We start from the raw sequence: 21,498 nt of genomic DNA on the forward strand, positions 1-21,498 counted from the left end.
TCATGACATTTTGTTTCACAAATTCTTCAAATAATTAAATAAGTTTAGTTGCAAGGTAATAAGATTATATGCAAGCAAAATTTTAAAACCTGCTATGAGCTCAATGGGCAAATTTGCCCAATTTTATTGATTCTTAGGCACCCAAGCCTGCCTTCTTTTTGCCTTCAAATCTTTTCTGTAACAGAAGTTAAGAATTCCTTTCATCTAAACTCAATGCGGTCATTTTCTAGGTCTCAGCCAGACACTGCAGTAGGGTCACTAGCTGCTGAGATTTTGAAAGGAGTTGGATACCAAGATGGGACAGGAACCAGGAGTACTAGTGAAGCTTCTCTCCCAATGCACTTAATGTAACTTCTTTTGTATGTCTTTTTTTAGTGGCAGCAACATTTCAATGTAATGTGTACCATTCATTGTGTAAATAAATTATAAAACACTTGCTTTTCCAAAGTCTCAGTACTCAACAAAGAACATGAAAGCTAAACATTTGTGTTGCTGTAAATCAATACATCCACATCAATACTGCCCAAGCTTTTTTTCGGCTAGATTCATGTATATAGTCAGGACCATTCATTTTGTGGGCCCTACAGAACCCCAAACTCCACATCTGTGTGTTTTGCCTGCTCTAGCACACTCCTGTCAACTCAAAGGGGTAAGTTAGAGCTTGGTTAAAGCTGGTATGAGCAAAACATGCACTTAAAGCAGGGAAAAAAAACACTAAAATCTGGACAGGACAGATACAAGGGTTGTAGAAGCTCTTAAATTTTAAATGACATGTTTAAGGCATTAAAAAAATATATATGTGTTTTTAGAAAGCTAAATTCACTGGTTTGTCAAATTTACTAGACAAATGAAATGAAGTTTGTCCATTATTTTATTTAGCCACATCATAACCATGTCTCCAATAAACACAGCAGGCTACAATAATAAGGGGATCATTTCAAAACCTTCTACAGCTACCATCAAAAGAGAACTTAAAAAAAAAATAAAGAAGAAGAAGTGCCCCCTTGATTGCAGACCCTTTTGCGACACCGGAAACAGTGATCTTGTTAAAGCAAGAAAGCTGGGTTTTGGACCATTTCTTCCATTCTTGGTTTTATACAAAAGCTACACAATGTTACACTTGATCAGAATACAATTCAATTAGTGTTCTACACCATAAACTTGATAAAATCTTAATTGATGGAGGATTACCACTATAATTTAACACTATGCAAGAGATTTGAAAAGAATACAAAAATTACTGCAAAATAAAAGACAGGTGTCAAAGCAAGCTAATTAAGTACCATTAGACTACAGAATCTTTTAAAAAAAGTAATGTAAAAAGAAAAAAAAATTACAGGCAAGGCTAAGGTTTAAAATTCCATTTTATGATCCACTTCTTGAGCTTTCTTTGAGTAATCCGCCCACTGAAACTCCTCTGCGGTTAAAACTCCCACCAGTGAGGACCAGAACAAAAAAAAAAAATTTACTTGCTCGTGTTCCCATAGGAAACTCAGCTTGTATTAGTGTCAGGCACTTCCAGAGAAACTAGCCCACTCTCTTGAGACCGCTCAGCAACTCTTCAGGCCAAATCACAATGCAGGTTCATTCGGATCAGACAATACAGCTATGGGACAAAAGAAACACTGTTATTAGTCAGGAATCACACACGTCAGAGTGCCATAACTTCACTTTCAGATTAGTTGTGCTAACTGCATGCCTTGCATCATGATGCTTAAGCACTGAACAAACCCAAAAAGCCATTCACGTTTGGTTGAGTTAGTGCCTCACCTAAAAAGTTCTTTATTTACAGATCAGTATCAAACCAAGCCAGCTGATTGCTATCGCCTGGGGGAAGGCCATCCATCAGGTCCTGGGTGTGCCCAAGGTCAGGCAGGCCATCCACAGGGTAGTCTGTGCCAGGGTGGTGCCCACCCATATCATGCTCCATCATGGGGTCCATGCCCATAGCATCTTGCGCATACCCTCCAGGGTGGTAGGAGCGATAGCTGGGGTCTGTGGACAGGGGAAGTATGGAAAGGGAGTGGAGGGAAGGGGAGTGCACACAACTAGGTTAGAAGAAGCATATTAAACAGGCAGCTCACAACAGCAAACCTTCCTTATTTCAAGACATGTAAGCCCATGTTTCAGGAGTTTCAAGATGCCACACTCAAGGTAGCTAGTTAGAGCATGCAAACATGGGAAAGGTTATTTTTAGCCTTTTATCACCGCAGGGCCAAATGGTTACAACTGCTGCATTGTGCAAGTTCCATGCCGGCACAGGTTTGTTAACCTGGTTATGTTGTTTGCTGCTCAAACAAAACTGAAAACTACAAGAATACAGTAACTCATGCACTGGAGACTGGGGCCCATGTTCATAAACATGAGGTATTTAATAAAATAACCTTATTTACTGTATCGACTATCACTGAATATTTACCACAGGAATATACTGCAAATAGTCTACTTTCAGTTATTTACTGAGAAACTGAGTTTACAGTCATTGTAGCTGTAAACTGGAATTATAAATGTTTAAATGAAATGTTTTCAGTGCTAAGATTAGAGTGGACTATGCAAGAAGAATTAAGATGTGCGCAAGTTTATTGCAAAATTAACAGATTTATCTAGTGCACCATACACTACACGATTATTCAGCACCCATTATTTCCACAATGCCATTTTTTTTGGTTGTTCATATTACATTATCTGATTTCAATTAGGCTGAAAGGTCCACACAGATTACCTTAACTTACTGGCAGAATATATACAACTCAACTGAATGACTGATGTCACCATTCAGTCAAAAACTATTTACTAGAATATGCCCAGTCTCAAACATTTTCTTTTCTTTGCTTTTTTTTTTTTTAATTGCACTTGAATTTTTGCCTGTAATGTTAATGAAAGTGTAAGAAAAATTGTGAATACTAACATAACCAACGAGAAGCCTGCCTTAATCATGCTTTTGTCAAAGTTCCAATATGAACAGTTTCTGGCCTTGCTCAAGACAGCTTGGCTCTGCAGTGGAAAGGCAGTATACTCACCATCTGGCCTATAGCCAAGAGGTTCTCCTTGTGCTGCAATATCCAGACCCAGGTCCCCAGTCTAGAGAGGATGAGAAAATGTAAAAACTTTAATTTCACACCCAAAAAAATAAATAAAAAATAAAGCATAGTTTTTCATACATACATACATTTTATATATATATATATATATATATATATATGAAAAACTATGCTTCATCTGTTCTGAGCTATGTATGAAATCCTAGAAAATTACTCAACAGTCATGTCAGTTTCAATGTCCCTTTCAGAGTAGAGTCTACGGTATTTGGGCTTTGACCCGAGATTCATTTTACGCTGATAATCTTGCATGGGGATTTCAAAAGGGTTTAGCTGGGATGAGCTGCTCTACCTCGTTCCAGGTCATGGGCTCAGTCCTGAACAGGGAGCTGGTGAGCTCCACAGACAGTCTCTTCTTATAGTCCTGGGGTTTATCCTCTGACATGCGGAACAGCACTGCTGCAGCATATGTGGCTGTGGAGGAGAGATAGTGCCATCAGTACAGTCAGGCATCCAGCGTAGCCTAGCCAGTTTCATACAGATATCTGCTAATTAGACCTACTTTTTTCAGGGTTACTTTACAATTACTATACAACACTCTGACAGTATAATTAACCATTATCTAACCAATATTTGATTATTATTAACAGATATTCATATGTTAGGGCAGAGTGCCTGTATTCATTTTAACCAAGTAATGTAATGTAAATTACATTAACTGCATTTAAGCCCTGTGCTGCTCTGGGGACAAACTGGTGGCTGATATGCAGACTGGGGTCTGAATCTCAAGTGTTTGTGGCTTCCCAATTGAACAATTCTAGTCTAACTGTCAATCCCAAGTCTAACTGCCAATTTGCTATCACTTGGCAACTAGAAGTAGACAGTGACAAAGCCCATCTTGCTAGTCAATTCATAAGCACACACAGAATTAGTGTGATTAAAAACTATGATCCTCACCAACGCCTTCATTTCGAGAGTGAAGTAGCTCTGTGAGTGGTGCAGTTGCTCCTTCTGCCTCAATGGCCTCAGCTGCCTCCTTATCCTGGGCCAACTCACACAGGACACCTGCAGCTACACGCTGGATGTTCTCAATGGGAGAGTATAGCAGCTAGTGGGAGTAAAGACTCAGTTAAGATTCCTACAACAGTAGCTAATACAAATGTAAAATGCATTTCAGCTGTTTCACAATACTACATCTCAAATTATATGTATAATTTACCAATATGAGTTCACACATATGCCATGTTTCAACAGATTTAAAATCTGAATGATCATAGCTATGGCCACAGTTGAACCTGCATGAGAAAGATCCAACTAACCTGGACAAAGAGTGGAATGGTGTTGAGTCCTCTGATGACAATCCTGTTATGAATATCTCTTGCAAGAATGTGCAGTGCTCCAGTGCATCCTTCTACAATCTCCTCCATACGAACTCCCTCCTGCAAGAAAGCAGACCGTGAGCAAAAACACATTCTCCTCTTTCCTTAAATAAGCAATAAGCAACAGGACTCACCACAAACTGTTGTTGTGTACCTCCCATGGAAGTTCGTCTCTGAGTATCTTGGTGGGCTCTGACAAGCAGTTGGACCAGTCGTGGGATGGCACCTTGTTCTCTAAGAGGTGCATGATTGGCAGGGCACAGAGCCAAATTACGAATCAGACCGACTGTAGCCTAGGAGCAAAGCAGAATGTTTAAAACAAGGTCTGTCAGTATTATGAGTATAAGAACACACATCAGAATGATGTAAATGGCCACAAGGAGTTACATGGTACCTTTATAAGAGGCCAATGTGAAGGGGGATGGAGAAGTTTAACCACCACTGGCAGGCCATAGTGTAGCCGTACTGCATTCTGTGCCATTTCAGCATCCTGATGTCTGGAGGTGAGGTGGCGAAGGGCACAGATAGCAGGCTCAGTAATGTCCTCCCGATCTCCAGCACGCAGGACTGTACGCACTAGTGCCTCGATGCCACCCACCTGGCACACCATCATTTTGTTCTTGTAGTTGTTACAGGTAAGGTTGGACAGTATGCCAGCAGCACAGGTCACAACATTGATGTCATCAGAACCTAAAAGCTGCACCAGAGTGCCCAACAGGCCCTCCATGCCCTCCTGTAGGTGAAAAGCAACAGAAAAAGTTCTCCATTAGAAACCAATCTAAGCAAACTGAAAAAAGATAACACTAATCAAAAACAAGAGGTTTTCAAGGTAATTTAAGACTTAAAAAAAAAAAAAAATACATGTACTGCATGAGGTTTAATCCTATCACAACAACCACCACAAGATAAAGGACAATTACTCCACAACATTCTGCCACTATGCCAACCAGTGAGTAAAATTTGTGGCAGGCATTACAATCACATGTACCATTTGTTCATGCGTTCATTTCATCATGGTTTTCCTTTAATGATAAACACCCTAACTTTTGGTAGGTCAGGTGTTGGCTACAACCCCATGACCCTCCACAGATAAAGGCAGGAATGACCATTACCTGCATCACATCTACTTCAGCTAAGGAGGTCTTCTCCATGGAAAAGTGGGGAGACAAAAAGAGAGCACTCATGTAGGAAGAACAGAGAAAAGTAAAGAGGTGTAAAAGAGGTGGAAGAAAAATAAGACAAGATGTTCACCTGTTTGGTGGCAGCATCTGACAGGTTCCTGAGCGTCCATAGACAGTTCTGAACCAATCGCTGGCTGGGATCTGTAAGGTGGAGACCCAGTGCCTGCATACCACCTGAAGAGCACACGTGAATTAGGTTATCAGTCTGCACAGAGTTAAGACTAAAAGTTATTTAAATAGTCTGTGTAACCAAGCAAATGGTCCAAGAACCTTTGCAAAATGTTTGCTGACTTACCGGCCTCAACAATAGCAGGTTTGTTACTGGAACACACGGACAGCACTTTTAGCACACGACTAGTTGTCCACAACAACTTTTCATATGTATATGTCCTCATGATGTTGACCAGAGCCTGGGGGCCTCCACTGGCCAAGATGATAAGCTAGTGGAGAAGACACAGCATTAGCTGGAACAAAACATCTAAACAATACACTACTATTGGAAAGGTACAGAACAGTCCCAACTATTTGCATTTAGAAATTACGCATCTTACTTTGCTTTCCTGATTGCCATAAGCCAGGATCTGAAGACAGTCTGTTGTAATTGCCAGGAATTTTACATTGGTTTTGTTCAACAATGCCACCATCTTCTGTAAACCTCCAGCCAGACGCACAGCCATTTTGGCTCCCTCCTGGTGCAGCAGCAGGTTGTGGAGAGTTGTGATGGCATAGAACAGTACAGAATCCACTGGAGAACTGAAGAAAACATTACTTATGAGACAAGGAACCAGACTGTGGGAAAATAAGCCTTACATAATAACACCAGCCATTATACATAAAGGTCCTATGCAGAATTTATCCATCATCAAAACAAGGTAAGAGTGTTCCTATTTTAGCTAAAATATCAGATGATATCAGGTTGAAAGCATCATGGACTTATAGGACTAACCCCAGCATTTTGACAAGAGCTGGGATGCCGCCTGATTTGAAGATAGCAAGCAGCCCCTCTCTGTGGTGGGAGAGATTGTGAAGGGTGCCAGCTGTGCATCGGGCTGTCTCTACATCACTCGTGTTCTGCATGGTCCTCACGATGGCAGAAACCATCTGAGGAGAGCGCATGATGGCATGGCGTGAAGCCTCTTTCTTGGAGAGCTGGTGCACCATGACTGCTGCCTTATTTACCACAACCTGGAAATTAAGAAGAGGAAAACAATCAGTGAGTTCACATTATGCATCTGCACATAATATCAGCAGAAGGTATGACTGCTGTTAATTTTTACGTTAATGACAATACATGAAAATCACACTGCAGAAGATCATATGGTATTTGAAAGAGAACCAATATTTTCCCTTCTGAAAATGACAGTATATAAAAATATTACAAAAGCATTGTACCTGATCCTCATCATTTAGTAGTTTTGTGAGTTCTGGGATGGCACGTGTAGCCAGTTCTGCATCATCCTGATAGTTGATGAGATTGACCACAGCATGCTTAAGCATCTGTGAGGGTTCAGCTAGACGCTGCACATTGGTCGGGGTTGCACTGTCAAACTGTGTGGAAGGAATCTGCATGCCCTCATCAAGTGTTTCTGGAAACATGGCCGCCCTCACTCTCTGGGCTCTAGTCATGGCATACTGACCATCAATGTCTACAGAAAGCAAAATGACAAAAGGACAAATAAGATACAGCTGTACATAAAAGTGGGTGGTGGTTTTCATGTGATGCTAAATATTGAACACATTTGTCTTAACACTGCATTGTGAAAATACACACAGTAGCAAATATTCAGAAAAATATCAGAGGCACTTAAAATCGAAAGAGCTTGCAGAAAGCTTCAACACGGGTATGAGCATGGAGGGATCTAACCATTTTAACACTAGAAAATAATTTATTCAGAGGTTTCAACAAAATTAAGAAAAAATTCAGGGCATCAACGGTTAATCTGCACCAATAAAGGACATACACACAAACCTGCCACTTGGTCTTGACTGAAGTTCTGATTGAATCCTTGCTCCCATTCATACAGCACCTGGTTGTCCACATCCTCATCATCTGGATTGCCCTTACCACTGAGGGAGGGAGCAGTGGTGGTTGCTCCAGAGTGGATACCTGAATCCAGGTACGACTGCTGCTGCCAGTTACTAACTGCAGCCTTACGGTCTGGCTCCATTGCCATGTCGAGCTCCATCAGATCAGCTGTAAATGAAAAGTGTACACACAAACAATCTGTAATTTGCCCAAATGAACAGACATTCTAATATTTAATATTAGTGATTGTATCTAACAAATCCACAGGTCTACTGGTAATAAACACAGCTAAGAAAAATAGCCTATCATTAATAAAGAATAAATAAAATCAGAGCATTCTGTATTTTCAGGTTTTGTGTAATTAGCATTAGTACATATTACACATCAAGAATAATTATTGGAGATAAGCACTAAATCTATTGGAGTATAAACAAAATCTTTAGTTACACTGCTGAAAAATTTGGACAGTGCTGGACATAAAACTTACACTGGGTCGCCATGTTCCTCGCTCAGCCTGCCGCCAGCACAACTTTCTAATCTGAAACAAACAGACACAGTTAATTTCACACTCAGTGGTGACACACTAATTCAGACATGAATGTTACTGCCTGCTCAACTCAGAGCAAATATCAGCACGTATGTTCAGAGAAGGATGAACTGGATCCAAATATGTCTGAAACCATCCTTGCACAGTTATATTTATTAATACAACAGGTCACAATGTTTATTTTGTGATCTCAGAATTTGTCTAATTAGCCGACAGTGAAAACTGGCATTGTCTAATTTTATATTGATCAAATGAATAACCAAACAACTCACATCCTACAGTGAAAGATGTTTTCACATCACTAATTAAGGAAGGGCTGAGCACTTAGGCAAGCTCCATTTTGTGCTGTTAGAACATTAAACTCCTACAGGGTCAATGTGTTCAAGCCATTTACTTCCTATTACCCATAAACAGCATTTAACACCTACTGAAACTCGATGGCATTCAGTTACATACTCCACAGGGGCTCAGTGTTGCTCGCCTCCTACACAATTACCATAACATAAGCCCCAATTGTGCCTTCTCTATGCAAATAGGAACAAACTCTTCCCAAGTTACTGAGCAAAATTCTGAACCTATGTATTAAATTTTGATTCAGGATAAATTAAGTTACACACAGCCAGCAGATTTATATAGAATAATAGCAACAGAAACATTGAAGTTAAATGGCAAATCTCACTAATGTGAATAGATTAAACATGCAGTAAGAGTTAAACTACACAGCTCTGCCAAAACTAGTTCAACAGTCCTCGGCTCTACATCTATGACTGCCTTCTTCTGTCTGTGTTTGATGGAGCTGTGTGTATTACAGTGCTACTCGGTCTCGGACTGCTGAGAGGAAACAGCAGCAAGCAAATGGCTCAAACTGCAGGTTCCAACATCTGGAATCAATTGTGGCAATAGTCAGCAGCATGGAGGCCTTACCCACTGAGTGGCATGACTTACACTCGCACGCAATGAGGTCTGAGCCAAAAAAAAAAATCGTACAGCCTTTAAAAATCATGTACAAGACAAGCAAGATGCAGAATAGCATTTTTAACAACAGCTAAAGCTTTGTTTCTTTAGCAACACAGCTAAGGTTTAACATACTGCTGCAGAAGAGGAAAAACATGAAAGTATTTGTAGCAACCTACACAAGAAAAAAAAAAAATCAATTTCCACTTGCATGGTTATTTTCTGCTGGCTGGTCAGCGTGAACTGAGCTTTACATTGCCGCCTCTTATTAACGGTCCATTTTAATCTATGTAGTCTATGCACACCTTGCTTTCAAATCAGATCTGTATCACATTATGAATACAAAAATTAAGTTAAAACAGAGGTGAATTGTTCAGCACACCAAGAAAATTGCTTGGCAAAACAGGACTGCCAGGAATCCACGGTCTTGTTTACTACCCTTCCATAGGGTCTGGAAAAACCGGCCTAGTTGGGAGCTACGCTTGTAATGTTGGGGTGTCTGTTGGTTTAAAACTGATTCCAAATTTCCAACACGTACCATATAATGACCAACAGAATGCTACCACCAACTAACCAGATAAAGAAAAAATCAGTAAATGTAAAGGGGAAATTCATTTCAAAACATTGCTGGTTGCATTTTTCCATAAAACTCCTTCAGCAGTGGAGTACACAAACAGTCCGATAATACTGGTAAATAAATAAAACAGTCCGATAATACTCTTCTTCCACTTTAAGCGTAGTTTCGGTTCTGTGTCCTATAACAAGTACCTCCAACTCACTAATTAAATACCAGTACCTTATACAAAAAAGGAACACACTTTATACAAGATTGCAACAATCACCACCAAATAATTTACAAGAAATAGGCTGTGATTTGAAATGGAACATGATTCAGCTCCAGAAAAACTGAATTAAAAAAAACAATATTAAAAAATATATATTACAGGATTGTTGTAGCTGGCAATAAACCTGTTGGGTAAACAGGCAGATAAAGAACAGTATATAAAATTTATAAAATCTGTGCGGTTAAATCATGAAATGTAAACACACATTAAACACGCCTGTAATGCGACTCCATCTAACGACAATACTAAAGAAACCAAAGAAAGTCAATTTAGTTGAACTGAATGCAGTACTAACCCTGAACACACACACACCACGCCGTGATTACTGACCTGCACAGCTGAAGTCAGAGTGTGTTAACAGTAATGAGGGATCCCTTTTTTCCCCTAACAAGTCCCTGCACAATGCAGGCAAAAATAATCATCTAGTGCTGTTTTTCCTGTTCAGTGGAAATCCTGTGTGAGTCTCCAACTTCTGCCAGAGCCTCAATGCTCCTCAGCTCTCCTCAAAGCTCTTCAGCTCTCCTCAATGCTCCTCAGCTCCCACTGCTCATGGAGTCAGGTTTCACTCTCAGGCTCCTCCTCGACTTCCTCTCCAACCACAGCGGCCAAAACTACACTTTAAAACCCTTTGTTTGTAACTGGGGGATGGTATATAGGAATGGGAAAAATTTCTTTTTCGTAACATTAGCTATATACATAGATTTTTTAATATCCGAAACATCCCCCACAATGTTACATATTACGATTATAACAGTTAGATTAGGATATGAATCTAGGTTTAATAAAACGCTGGAAATCTAGGTTTCAATAAAACTAAAAACAAACATGATAAAACTCCACATATGGCCGCACAAGGAAGATATTAGAGAATATTGTTAATGTAATTATTTGGTCTGTAGAGTGGCTGAAGTGTGGAGTAAAGTGGAGAGAGTTGTTGGTGTTGAGGAACAGCTCCATGTCCGCTCAGGTCAAAGCAAAGTGTGCTTCAGGGGCAAAAAAGTAACAAATCTAACGATATCGTCTAACGTTTAAACGTTCACTCAGCACCACTGGCTAAACAGTATCAAATTGTGGCTGGATAAATAAACATATACCCTTTCAAATCCACTTTATTACAACAATTAAAATAATTCGGAGCAGCAGGGAAGCGCGTCCTATCCACCATAATCTTCCAAACATAGCTGCTAGCCAACTAGCAGGCAAACCCGCTCGACAGGGTGCGAAGCCACACCACCTTTAGGCTAAACACTAAAAAATAAAACATTTAAATAATTACATACGCAAACCCCGTCAATAGCTAGCATACTTCGATGAATAAGGCGTACTGAACTGGACACTCGGTCAGCTAGCCATTTAGCTAACGCGTTGCTGCTGCAAGAACACACACGGGACAAATCGGCATGACCAAAAAGCTGGGACGGCTAACGTTAGCTCACTTACCGACATAACCAAGACGTTACATTAGAATTAACGCTTTACATCACGAAGCGACACTTACCTGCGTCAAAGGATGCCTATTCCTTCGTCGGGTGTCAGTTTACAGTCAAGAATTTACGCTACAATCCGGGAAAACGTGTGCAAACCACCCGCAGTACACTCCACCGCCTCCGCGGAAAAAGGAGTAAGATATCCTAGCTTCTCCCGCAGCGCGCAAAGTAAGATGGCGTCAAACCATTAGAACGAGCCATTATAAAAACTCCTGCGGCCATGATATCCCGTCGCCTTGATTAAAGTAGACCCTGCTCCGTTCATGTTTTGATGATGATGAGTAGAGCAAAAATAGAGAACGCGTCCGACAATAAGACAAATGCAACATCTTTTTCTGAAATTATATTTTTAAACATAAACGGCTGGTAAAATCCTCAAGTGACGTAGGCATGCTTCACACTTGCGTAGGAACACATGTGCTGCGAGCTGTAATGCGGCAGAGGGACGCACCCCCTCATTAAGTTTTCTGCCTGTTCCGGTGTAGACAGTGAAGCGCGTCTCCGAGTCACACTTGACGGCTGAATAGGTGTGTATGTGCCACTGAAACCTGTCTGTCCGGCAGAACAACAGTGTGTTTTTAAAAGTTTGTTAAAAACTATATAAATATATATATATATATATATATATATATATATATATATATATATATATATATATATATATATAAAACACTGAACTGTATGTGGACTAAGATAAAGAACGTTAAATTTAAATGGAAGTGTTTAATGGTTTAATGTAGTTTTAAATGATCTCTAATACATCCTTAAAATCTGGCATTAATTTACTGTTCTGCTCCGTTTTTTCTTTGGAAATAGCCGAAGTTCAGGTTGTAGCTATATTTACCTTCCATGGCCTTCTGTTTTTTTCCACTGTCCAGGAACAGGACGCTGATTTTGCTGTGAGTCTTTATGCAGAATAATACCATAAAATTTGACAATAACAAAGCTGCATATCCTACATTAGTTTCATGGGGTTCCTTTGTCAATAAGACTTAATGTTTATTTCTCCATCCTAACAGCTATAGAGGTTAATATATTAACATCACGAGCTGAGGTAGGTAGTGAGGGAGTGTACTGAGGTAGAGTTGTGTATTTGTGACAGAGAGATATATAACATTAAATTATTTAATCACTAAACTATACTGTGTTGAAAATTAAGATATATATATTTAACTAGAATAATGTCCAATATTAACTTGCCTAAATGAATAAATGCACAAATAATTTTTCTAATTATAAATTAATGTACACAGCTAAATATATAGTAATATATAATATTTCAAATATATATTGAACTGTATCTGCTATCTTTGTATCTGTAGAATTATTAAGTCAAATCAATAGTCAATTACATTTGATAATGAAAAGAAACATAGATAGATTCTATAGCTTTTTCACATTTATTACCTGTTTTATAAGTGTCATTTCCCCCCCCTTTTTCCTTCTTCTCGTACATTGCTTAACATTTTTATGTCACTTCACTATTAGATCTAAAAAAAAATTGGGGAAACCTTGGTATTTCACCTTAGTGGGGATCAGAATTATACTGGGCATATCTGACATGGAGAATACAACAGCAACAACAACAAGGATACTACTACTACTACTACTACTAATAATAATAATAATAATAACAACAACAACAACAACAACAATAATAATGGTTATGATGATGATGATGATAACAATGATAATAATAATAATAATAATAATAACAACAACAACCACAAACTCCACCATCATTATTATCATTATTATTATTGTTGTTGTCATCATAATCATTATTATTAATGTTGTTATACATGTTACGTGAATGGAAATTTTATTTAAATAATAGTTCCTGCTTCTTACAATTCTTACAATTCAAAACAAGATAGATGGATAAGATGGATTTTTATTTCTCAGTTAAATATTGTTTTAAAAATCAGTTGGTTAAAAACATACAGTAAATGATCATTAAAAATAATCACACACACTATTAATAACATTGCATTCCATTTTTATTATGAATCACAGTAGAAATGCTTCAACAGTTTGACTGAATCTCTGAATGCACAGCAGTCATCATGAAATCATTAACTGCTCATTTATTAACATAATAGCAAAACAAATGCTGTACATAATGCAGTCCTGCTCTACTGCTAAGAAATATGTGTTCTACCTAAACCTAAATAAAGCTTTTGGAATGATAGTACATGGTACATATATTGTATATTAAGGGCATGTGGATAAAGAAAGAATGGAAATGTTTGGAAAAGCATTGTAGTCTGTATCCCGCCCACAACACTGTAAGAAAAATCACATGAGTTATGACAAAGAGATAGAATGCAAGCTCAGAGATGCATGCACATACAAAACAGGATTACATATGCATAGGCTGTTTTTCTCCCAGTAGGTTCAGGAGGAGTCTAGAAGGTCGTATGCATAGCCAGGAGTGCTAGTTTACCTAAAGAAAAGGCGAGGTCACATCCCACAAGGATGCAATGGGATGCATCGAGTTCCTTGCTTACATTTGAGCAAAAGAGATGGAAAGAGAGGTGGTGGTGGTGGTGGGATTTATTTGTGTGAAAAGCAGACTTTCCCCCTGGGAAGCAAGTGGAATTGATGCAGTGTACAGAGGGGAGGGGCACCTTTCTCTGTATGTGAAAGGAGGGGGCGAGCTAAAACCCACTTGTGTGCTCACACGATTGTGTACCCTGACCTCAACTTAGCTAAAGGTTTCGAACCTACATCCTGGCATCCACAATAATGTCTGGCAAAGGACACAGACTCTTCCATGAAGTGCCTGGGTCTTGCCCAGCATTATTGCCCATGCCAGCACGCAGAGTATACAGGCACACAGTGCTGTGCTTCTTGGAGCAGCCACAGATGCTCTTAGTCATGTTTGTACATTTTTACATTAAATAACGATTTATTGATCTTACTAATATAAAGTTTGTTTGATATTGCAGTATAATGAAGTGACTAAAGCCCTTTCATGATGCAAGGCATATTTGAGCACAAGATGCAGAAGCAACATATGGAGGTAGGGATAAAAAAAAAAAAAAAAAGATTGATGTAATTTTATCCCTGTGTATCCAAAAAATAACAGTAACCATCAGGGCAAAAATACTTTATGTTAATACAACAAAAATTGCAAATTGTCATTTACATGCTAAAAAATGTTGCTTAGGTTTTAAAATAGAGGACCTGAATATTATAAGGAAATTCATTTCAATCCATACTGAACATAAAATGAAATGGATTGAAAAATGTATTTTTATTTATTTATTTATTTATTTATTTATTTATTTATTTATTTATTTATTGGGTAAAACAACCAGAAATAAAAATTCTGGAAACTCTCAATAATACTTGGTAATTAAGCTGACAGTGGGAAAAATAATTGCTTGACTTTCTTAAGTCATCTTTATATTTGATTTAAACATGGCACAGAAGTTATAATAATGTTCAGTTTGCTTATATTTGTTTTGAAAATGTCACAACAAAAAAATCTTTGTAGTTTAGTATTCATTTTTCAAATTAATTCATTAATTTTTATTCAATTAAAAATCCAATATTATCATGATTTATAAAAGAATGCTGTTTTCCCCAATTGACCATATTTTAGTTATTTAAATAACTAACATAAATACTAGTAACATAAATATTTCTATTACTAAAATACATAAAGTAATAAATAAATGCCTGAATTGAATTTACTGATTAAATCGATGTGTTCTACATCTCTTTCTGTGTTAAAAAGGCGTTGCTATTTAACACAGAGACACCAGAGCACAGCAAGCACCCAACCATTCCCAGACACTGAAGCGTAATCTTACTTGCATAAACAAATACAAAACCCTCTTTTGAGCACCTCGACTCAAAATTCCCTTCAAAGTTCCTCTGCTTTGTAAGGCTACACAGGCAACAATATCCGACCGCAGGTCAGCCTCCTTTGTGTTCCACTTCATTGTAGGGTTCAAAAACTCAGATTAAAGAGTTGGTCAGCCACCCCCTCCACATTCATCGGCTCTGCTGTTATCCCAGTTGATGCCATAGAAATCCCTAATACCGAATAAAAGTTTGGGCTTTCCATCTCAACACAGCGCGGCCTATTGTTACTCCAAAAGAGAAAACACTAGAGCATTTAGAATTAACCAGACTGTCAGCTTAAAGATTTCTGTTATGACAAAGGTTATCAAATGTCATTTAAATTGAAATTATTTAATCAAAATATAAAATTAGATCTTTGTTGTATTTTTACATATATGTAAAAACGAAATTTACCTGATGTCTGTTGTAAGAATGTTTATTTATTTATTTATTTATTTATTCATTCATGTTTTCTCATTTCTAAACAATTTCTATTTTTGTAAGCCATCTTTCCCTATATCTTTCCTATATTAAAACACAAATAGTAATCATGGATAAATAATTCACAGTGACAAATGATCTTATTTTGTATTTTGAAAAAAAAAAACAAGTGTATATTATTATTATTATTATTATTATTATTATTATTATTATTATTGAACACATTTTGACAAAAATTATTAAAATGAAACAAATTCAATAAATGCTCACCCGAACAAAGCTGTGTAACCTAATGCTGAGGTAAAAATCTTTTTTTTAATATACATATATATATTGGGCTTTTTTATTTTATTTATTTTAATTATTTTGGTTTAATTGATATTGCTTACATGAGATAACATACAATATATTTTATTCTTACAAGCACACATTTCAGCCTATTTAAAAGATAACCACAGCAAAAAAAAAAAGACTTGCAATTATTTCAGTTCGTATCTGTTATGAGTTGTTTTAAGTGTTTTCATTACGGTTGATATTAAGGACTTATTAAAGTATTTCTGGATGGTGGATAGTTGTAAAGACAAGGATGAACCTTAGAATCATTGTGCATTTGGAAACAAAAAATTATCCAAATGATTGTCTTAGAGTTTTTATTTGTTACTGTGGTGCATGTAGTATAATATGATAAGCTAGTAGTCAGACACTGACTGGCAGGCACTTAGACTGTCTGCAAACAATAAGCATCCTTCATCTGCACTGTAACATCCAAAACACCATTACACATCTATTCAATCCAGGGAGGCACATGCTATGCGAGGGAAGCGAAAAAGATGAATCAAAGCCAGCAAAAAGATTATAATGGCAGTGAAAATGTACTATTTTGAAAAAGGGGGAGAGAAAGGGAAGGGGAAGAAGAGCGAAAGCAGGAACGGCAGGAATATAATCTCATCACACAGCGTCCATGGTTCCTATTTACATCGAATGCAAAGAGGCCACGTCCTCATGAACATCCCTGCTGTGCAGAGTGAAAAGCATGAACAAATCAAAGACACAGCTCATCTGTGTTTATATTTTTACACAATGAAGAACTTTCTCTTTGTATGGCATTACCCCTCCCCTTCTTTTATGGTGGTATAAAAAATATGGACACTCTATAAAATGCTCACACACACACACACAATTGAAAATATTTTAGCAGAATTATAGGAGCCTTTTTTTATTACGTATACATGTATCTATGATTTACCTTTAGTTCCAGCCTTGGTCTCAGCCAGTCTGACCTCCCTGCTTTTATTATTGCTGCATTGCTTTTTTCCCCACTATTGCTGCATATTATTGGCAGTTTTAGATTTTCATTTTGCAAGTCTCATATAAAAATGGGCTTTACTGTACATCTGCCACCTACCTTTCTGCTTGTCTATTTTTTCTGTCTGGCTTTTTGTCTTGTCTGTCTGCTTCCCTAGCTGCCTAAAGGAAAGAAGAATAGCTCGAGCTGATTGAACAATACATGGGATCGACTGCCGTTCTTTCCACACAGACACAGGAATGGCGTTCACTATCTCCCCTCCCCCTCGATATTCAAAGTCTTTTCTTCATTCTCTCATCCAAATCTATCCAAAATTTACATCATCTTTACCACTAGCAGGTATATGAATTCAGACTAGTATTGTGCCTGTGTAATAAGAATCTTTCAGCTGAGTATCACATACATTTTTCAGAGTCTGACAAAGTACAGAGCAGAGGTTGACTGACAGCTGCTCGTCCCTTAGTGTATTTCTGTTTGTGAGTGTGTATGCGTATGTATGTGCATAAATAGAATCACAGTGTGTGTGTGTGTGTGTGTGTGTGTGTCTGTGTTTGGAGTGGAGGCAGCACTACCCGAGCCAGTCGGTTGTGTATCCTCACCTTATCACTAGATTCTGCCAATGTGAAGAGAAACACAGAGAGGTTGACTACTCAGTAAAATGCATTGCACTTGTAACTGTGCTTTGGTTAAGCACTGACTGTATTTGTCACCCCTAGTAACATAAAAGGTACTGACACCTTGACATCTATACTAAACAAACAAACCAACACATGCACATTTTTCATGAAAGCATTTACAACCAATTGAATCCCAGACTAATCTGCATACTAACCCGAAAGCCATTATGAATTAGTAGAATATAACTATGCTGCTTTATACATCTGCAATATTGCACTATCCTGAAGAAGAGCCTGCCATAGTAATAGCATGATTCATATCATTCAGCAGTAATGAATTCAGCAGTAATGAATGTGTTGCTCACCTCTCTTGGACCATTCACATCGACTTACCGCAAGCTATACGCAGACCCACGCCGCTCATTTCCCGTATTCCACACACAGCTATTCTACACAGCTAAAAATAACCAACATTGATAAAAAAATAAACACAAACCCAAATAAACAGTGTGTGTTTGATATGAAACACTGATGTGCATACTATCCCCTGTGAGCTCAACTTTCATGTAAGCTGGCGACAGATGCTGCTTTTGGGTTTTTGTGGGGCTGCTCCCTGATATTTTAAGCCCAATTTTCTATGGTTTGATTTGGGGCCGATGAGCTTGTTGCAGGGAAGCGGTGGGAGCAGGACTGCAGACTCAGCGGGGGCCATTAGACATGGTGTGGTGGCCGACTTAAAACGAGTTCAAGAGCTCCCGCAAGAAACGGGAGGGGGGAACAGGCCCTGAGTCTCTTGGAAACTGCTACCAATGCAGTGCTGCTGTTCATAATAACTGTCATCTAGTGACTAATGTTGTGTAAAAACACTAGCATTAGTTTGTGTTCTACAGCCTTAAAGCACTAAGACAATTTGGAATGAGGCAATGAAAAGCTGATTTGCAAACAATTAAGGGGTCAATTGTTTTTTTATTATCTCAAGCCATTTTTAAAGCGATATGTGCATAATTCAGAGAAAATGCCCTACTACATTTTATATGTGAGATTTTATAGTGTGCTACGCCATCGTTGCTGTGCAGTCAACCCGATATAGTATAGCAAATGGAGAGACATACAGGTAAATGTCTGTTTCTCGACAGCGCTGCTCCTTCATTCATGCCGTGTTTGAACATATGAAATCAGTCATGTAGCACTGGTAATTTCTCTGTTTAACCAGAACACTTATATACCTGTTCTCTTTTTGTCATTTTACTAATTTACTGTATGAATGAAAGACCGGAACACATTTTTACATCAATTGACAACTGAAGATAGGCAATTCAAAATGTATTATTCCTCTCAGTTGTGGCACAATATTAAATGGTCTATTCTGTTGTTTATGCATGGCATACTACACATTCAGAGTCAGAGTGTATTTTTGTGCATTTTAAAATCAATAAAATAAAATAAAATAAAATAAGCATACAAATAAAACTAGAAATAATCTTTTCTAACTAGTACAAAATGTGGACAGTTCTCATTCATTTCTCAATGCTTCCCCCTTGATTCAATTGGCAAAAACATGTACAGTTATTCACAACTAAATTAATCCTTACCACTCTGACACCCCATTTGATTCAGACCATCCCACCTATAATTAAATAGCAATACAGTTGTAAAAAGTATTTAAAAAGTGTATATATTTTCCACTTTAAATGATTGGGACTATAAGTAACATGTGAATAGCCACAAAAACTCTGTATGGCAACTGCTGTGATGGCTGATATGTTGCATAGGTAAGAGAATGCAGAATGGTCTAATTTTCTCTTTATATTTTACATTTGCAAACATTAATGTTAACAAATTAATTTTACCTTGTAAATTGACCCATCTCATAATGCAAAGTTTTCTTATTAGAGACTTAAAATGTAAACATGTATATAGGATAGAACATTTTTTACTATTATATAAAATATAATATAATATTAAAAACATTTTATATTGCACATCCTGTAACATCAGTAGATGCAGATGTTCAAGCAGATCTGCTCAGGAAACAAGATATGCTTTTGCATAATGTGTACTATTATATAATATTAGATACCATTAGATAAATAATTCAATTAGATAAATAATTTTGTTAACATTGTTTTTCATGCTTAAGTTATTATATACTGGTTATATACAAGGTGAACAAAATATGTTAATTGACATCTGAAAGTGGGCAGATTTGAAGGCAATTCTGATATATACATCATAAATTCATATCATACATAATCACATATGACATGTCCTATAAGTCATGAGATATCATTTAATGATCATTTTAATATGTGGTGCATTTCGCATAACATTCTGTTATCCTCATTTATTTTTTTTCTTTAATTCACATTTTTTAAATTGAAACCCTTTCTTAATATATTTTAGAATAGGCTATTTACTGTAATAATAACATTAACAATAACATAGCACCTGTTTTTCTACATTCATACTGTCTTTATAGATCCAAGTTCACTGTAGTTTTGTAGGTGTTGGTCAAGACACTTAAGATTAGGTCTGTATTGTATAGGAGAATACAGATCTCTCAAATATGTGATTTAAGCACATGGATGGAAAGGCAGTTAGGGTGGCAGGGCTTATTTCAAGAGTGGCAGCTGTCACCCACCGCCACTCATGTGGCCACACCCTTTACGGTATGTTAACAGACATGTTAGGCCAACCAGAAGAGAAATAATAACCCTACAATGCACTGGAGAAACCAGTAGAAATTGTTGATTGTGGCTTGACACTGTTATGCCACTGGTAATTTAGTGACATAGTACTAGTAAATTTTCATATGTTAGTATATATATATATATATATATATATATATATATATATATATATATATATATATATATATATATATATATATATATATATATATATATATATATATATAAAGGCCTTTCATGTTAGGCCTCTAAAAGCAAGTTTGCAAATTGCTTTAAATAGTAATATTAATTCATCTTTGTGGAAACATCTCTCTATTTCACCCTTTTGCACATTGTTTTGTGGAAATCATTGCTTGTTTGACTGAGATAACTACAAAAATATTCTCCGTGCAATGTCACCCCTTTTTATTTTTTCTGTGTTTGAAAGCCTGCAATGAGATTTTGAAAATAATACAGCTTTTACCGCCATCCCATAACAAATCTTATTTCTACTGTAAATTGTTGGCTACGCCTACGTCTATTGTCTCATTTAAACATATCATCTATCAGCGTCTATTTATACTCTTCTGGTCACTGCTGCTTTAACAGAATTTAGACTGTTGATCAATTGTTTGATTATTATTGCTGCTTCTTTTCGCCAGACTCAAGTTGAGGCATCAAAGAAATACACAGAAATACAGAAAACAGGCTCATAACCAGTCTTTTGTTAAATTGTTTCTAATTCACTAAGGCGCATCATTATCCGGAAATGTACCCAAGTTTACTTGACGGCACAACAGGGATAAATAATCAGTATGGCCATATTTCAAGTGTACAAATCAGGGAACCGACAGGAAGCAGTTGAGAGAGGCCGTATATTTCACATTATGACAGATCATATCAAATAATTTTTAGTAAGGATCAACAAAAGCTGAAAGTGAAATGACATTCAAACACAAAAATGTCTATAATTAATTTCACAACACTTGACGCGCGTGACAGGCCTGCCATTTGGAAATCCACCACCTGAAGTCTGCAAAAGTAAAGAAATATCATAGAAAATGAACAGCTCTACCTTGTGAAGCTCATTACTTAGCCCTTAAAGATTTTAATGATGCCTCTCACTGTTGGTTTTGTTAATTCTTTATAACGT

General features: G+C 37.3%; 3 protein-coding genes across 5 annotated transcripts in view; 2 read left to right on the top strand and 1 right to left on the bottom strand.

The window, feature by feature from the left end:
* The window catches only part of ulk4 (unc-51 like kinase 4), a 91,351-nt gene extending 90,919 nt beyond the window's left edge, over positions 1-432 (top strand). Inside the window, exon 37 of the mRNA XM_058398045.1 lies at positions 231-432. Coding sequence (XP_058254028.1) covers positions 231-351 — 121 coding nt within the window. The 3' untranslated portion in view covers positions 352-432. The remainder of the gene's footprint in view (positions 1-230) is intronic.
* A 421-nt stretch (positions 433-853) lies between these two features.
* On the bottom strand, positions 854-11,636 carry ctnnb1 (catenin (cadherin-associated protein), beta 1). Of its 3 annotated transcripts, none has more exons than XM_058398118.1 (17): positions 11,469-11,636; positions 8,112-8,162; positions 7,568-7,792; positions 6,991-7,244; positions 6,545-6,783; positions 6,150-6,351; positions 5,894-6,038; positions 5,669-5,772; positions 5,530-5,559; positions 4,812-5,150; positions 4,552-4,710; positions 4,358-4,477; positions 3,996-4,146; positions 3,391-3,512; positions 3,021-3,081; positions 1,771-1,995; positions 854-1,606 (listed from the first exon to the last, which is right to left on the bottom strand). In XM_058398118.1, the coding sequence occupies exons 2-16, from the start codon at positions 8,122-8,124 to the stop codon at positions 1,787-1,789; spliced, it is 2,373 nt and encodes a 790-aa protein (XP_058254101.1). In that variant the 5' UTR covers positions 8,125-8,162; positions 11,469-11,636; the 3' UTR covers positions 854-1,606; positions 1,771-1,786. The 3 variants fall into 3 exon arrangements, with proteins under 3 accessions (XP_058254101.1, XP_058254111.1, XP_058254120.1); XM_058398128.1 differs by lacking the exon at positions 11,469-11,636 and adding an exon at positions 10,301-10,456; XM_058398137.1 differs by lacking the exon at positions 5,530-5,559.
* Positions 11,637-11,953: 317 nt separating this feature from the next.
* cmtm8b (CKLF-like MARVEL transmembrane domain containing 8b) overlaps positions 11,954-21,498 on the top strand; it is a 51,922-nt gene continuing 42,377 nt past the window's right edge. The window contains exons 1-2 of the mRNA XM_058398314.1: positions 11,954-11,984; positions 14,409-14,482. The gene's annotated coding sequence lies outside the window, so the exon portion shown is untranslated. The remainder of the gene's footprint in view (positions 11,985-14,408; positions 14,483-21,498) is intronic.

The sequence above is a fragment of the Hemibagrus wyckioides genome, linkage group LG01, assembly GCF_019097595.1.
Source record: "Hemibagrus wyckioides isolate EC202008001 linkage group LG01, SWU_Hwy_1.0, whole genome shotgun sequence".
Classification (NCBI taxonomy): Eukaryota; Metazoa; Chordata; class Actinopteri; order Siluriformes; family Bagridae; genus Hemibagrus; species Hemibagrus wyckioides.